Source organism: Anomaloglossus baeobatrachus, chromosome 8, assembly GCF_048569485.1.
Source record: "Anomaloglossus baeobatrachus isolate aAnoBae1 chromosome 8, aAnoBae1.hap1, whole genome shotgun sequence".
Classification (NCBI taxonomy): domain Eukaryota; kingdom Metazoa; phylum Chordata; class Amphibia; order Anura; family Aromobatidae; genus Anomaloglossus; species Anomaloglossus baeobatrachus.
Window position 1 is genome coordinate 52,966,434 of NC_134360.1, and position 2,051 is coordinate 52,968,484.

The window sequence follows — 2,051 nt, forward strand, 5'->3', positions numbered from 1 at the left end:
GAGTTATAAACAAAATACCAAATTAAAACTGCCTGGAAAATAATTAAACATCTCAAGTGAAAACACAAAAATAGAAAATATAATGAATGCTCTGAGGATCTGTAGGAATACTCCAAGCCTGACGTCTCCTGGGAAGGTGAAGATTTCTCTATATCAATCAGGCATCAATAATTCCACCTAAACAATATGAACCCTTCAGGTGACATCTGTGCTGACCTCTTGTATCCTCAAGTTCTTCTTGTTAATTACCAATGTCTCTTTGACCCAAGCAATTCAGGTTTGTATGCATCTGAAGGACTTTGACCAAAGCCATGAAGAATTTGACTAAGGTCACTGGATTTCTCCTTATCAGTCTCTCAGATCATCCAAAAAATTTCCATCTACTTTTCATTGTCTTCTTCCTTATCTATACCTTGACTGTCATCACAAACGTCTTAATCATCATTTTTGTCTTTACCGACTCCCAGCTTCACACTCCAATGTACTTTTTTCTCGGAAACTTGGCTTTTATAGACATATCTTACTCTACAGTGACAGCTCCTAAAATGCTCCGTGACTTGGTCACCAATAACCACTTAATATCTTTACCGGCCTGCACAACCCAAGTCTTCTTTTTCATCTACTTGGCCAGTGCAGAGGTCTCATTGCTGTCGGCCATGTCCTATGACAGATACGTTGCGGTCTGCCACCCTCTGCGCTACACCCAGATCATGTCCTGGGCAGTTTGTACCCAGATGGCCTCTGGGGTTTGGGTTCTTGGGTTCATCTATTCACTGGTTCACACATTATGCACACTCAGGTTGACCTTTTGTGGTCAAAACATCATCCATAACTTCTTCTGTGACCTTCCTCATTTGTTCCAGATCTCTTGTACTGACATTTTCCTAAACATTCTGGTCTTATTAGTGGTAGGTGGAAGCTTCGGAATTGGGGTTTTTGCCATTACTTTTGTTCCTTATATTCACATCTTATGCGCCGTTCTGAGGATCCGGACCAATCATGGAAAGCTTAAGGCCTTCTCCACCTGCACCTCTCACCTCACTGTGGTGTTTATTTTCTATGGGTCCATTATCTTTATCTATTTTGTGCCCACCACCAGTAACCTCTTTACTCTTAACAGGGTGGTGTCCGTGACATATGCCCTCATTAACCCTTTACTGAATCCTCTGATCTACAGTATCAGAAACAAAGACTTGAAGGATTCTGTGAAGAGAGCCATTCATCCATACATGCGAAAACATGACCATCGGTGATATCATCAGGATGTGGCTTAGCGATATCATTAGCTGTGTAAGGTAGAATCCTGGGTTTTAATCCAACCTATGTTTTTTTTTAAATGCTTATTTTTCTGTGGTGTTGTGACCTTTGACACATCCTCATGAGGTCATCTCCTTTTCCTGTATTACCATGTACAGTTGTGCTTAAAAGTTTACATACCCTGGCAGATGTTTTGCTTTCTTGGCCTTTTTTTCAGAGAATATGAATGATAGCACAAAATCTTTTTTTCCACTCATGGTTAGTGGTTGGGTGAAGCCATTTATTGTCAAACTACTATTTTTTCTCTTTTTAAGTCACAATGACAATTAAAAACATCCAAATGACACTGATCAAAACGTCACATACCCCAATTCTTAATACCGTGTATTGCCCCCTCTAACATCATTGACTGCTTGAAGTCTTTTGTGGTAGTTGTGGATGAGGCTCTTTATTTTCTCAGATGGTAAAGCTGCCCATTCTTCTTGGCAAACAGCCTCCTGTTCCTGTAAATTCCTGGGCTTTCTTGCATGAACTGTGCGGTTGAGATCTCCCCAAAGTAGCTCAATGATATTGAGGTCAGGAGACTGAGATGGCCACTCCAGAACCTTCACTTTGCTCTGCTGTAGCCAATGACAGGTCGACTTGACCTTGATTTTTTGGTCGTTGTCATGTTGGAATGCCCAAGTGCGTCCCATGCGCAGCTTTCGGGCTGATGAGTGCAAATTTACCTCCAGTATTTGCTGATAACATGCTGCATTCATCTTTCCTTTAACTTTGACCAAGTTTCCTGTGCC

At 41.2% G+C, this 2,051-nt stretch overlaps 1 protein-coding gene across 1 annotated transcript; it reads left to right on the plus strand.

Moving 5' to 3' along the window:
* Positions 1-311: 311 nt before the first annotated feature.
* LOC142250005 (olfactory receptor 5AR1-like) lies at positions 312-1,253 on the plus strand. Its single transcript, XM_075322070.1, has one exon. It carries the CDS (start codon positions 312-314, stop codon positions 1,251-1,253), a length of 942 nt encoding a protein of 313 aa, XP_075178185.1.
* Positions 1,254-2,051: the final 798 nt, after the last annotated feature.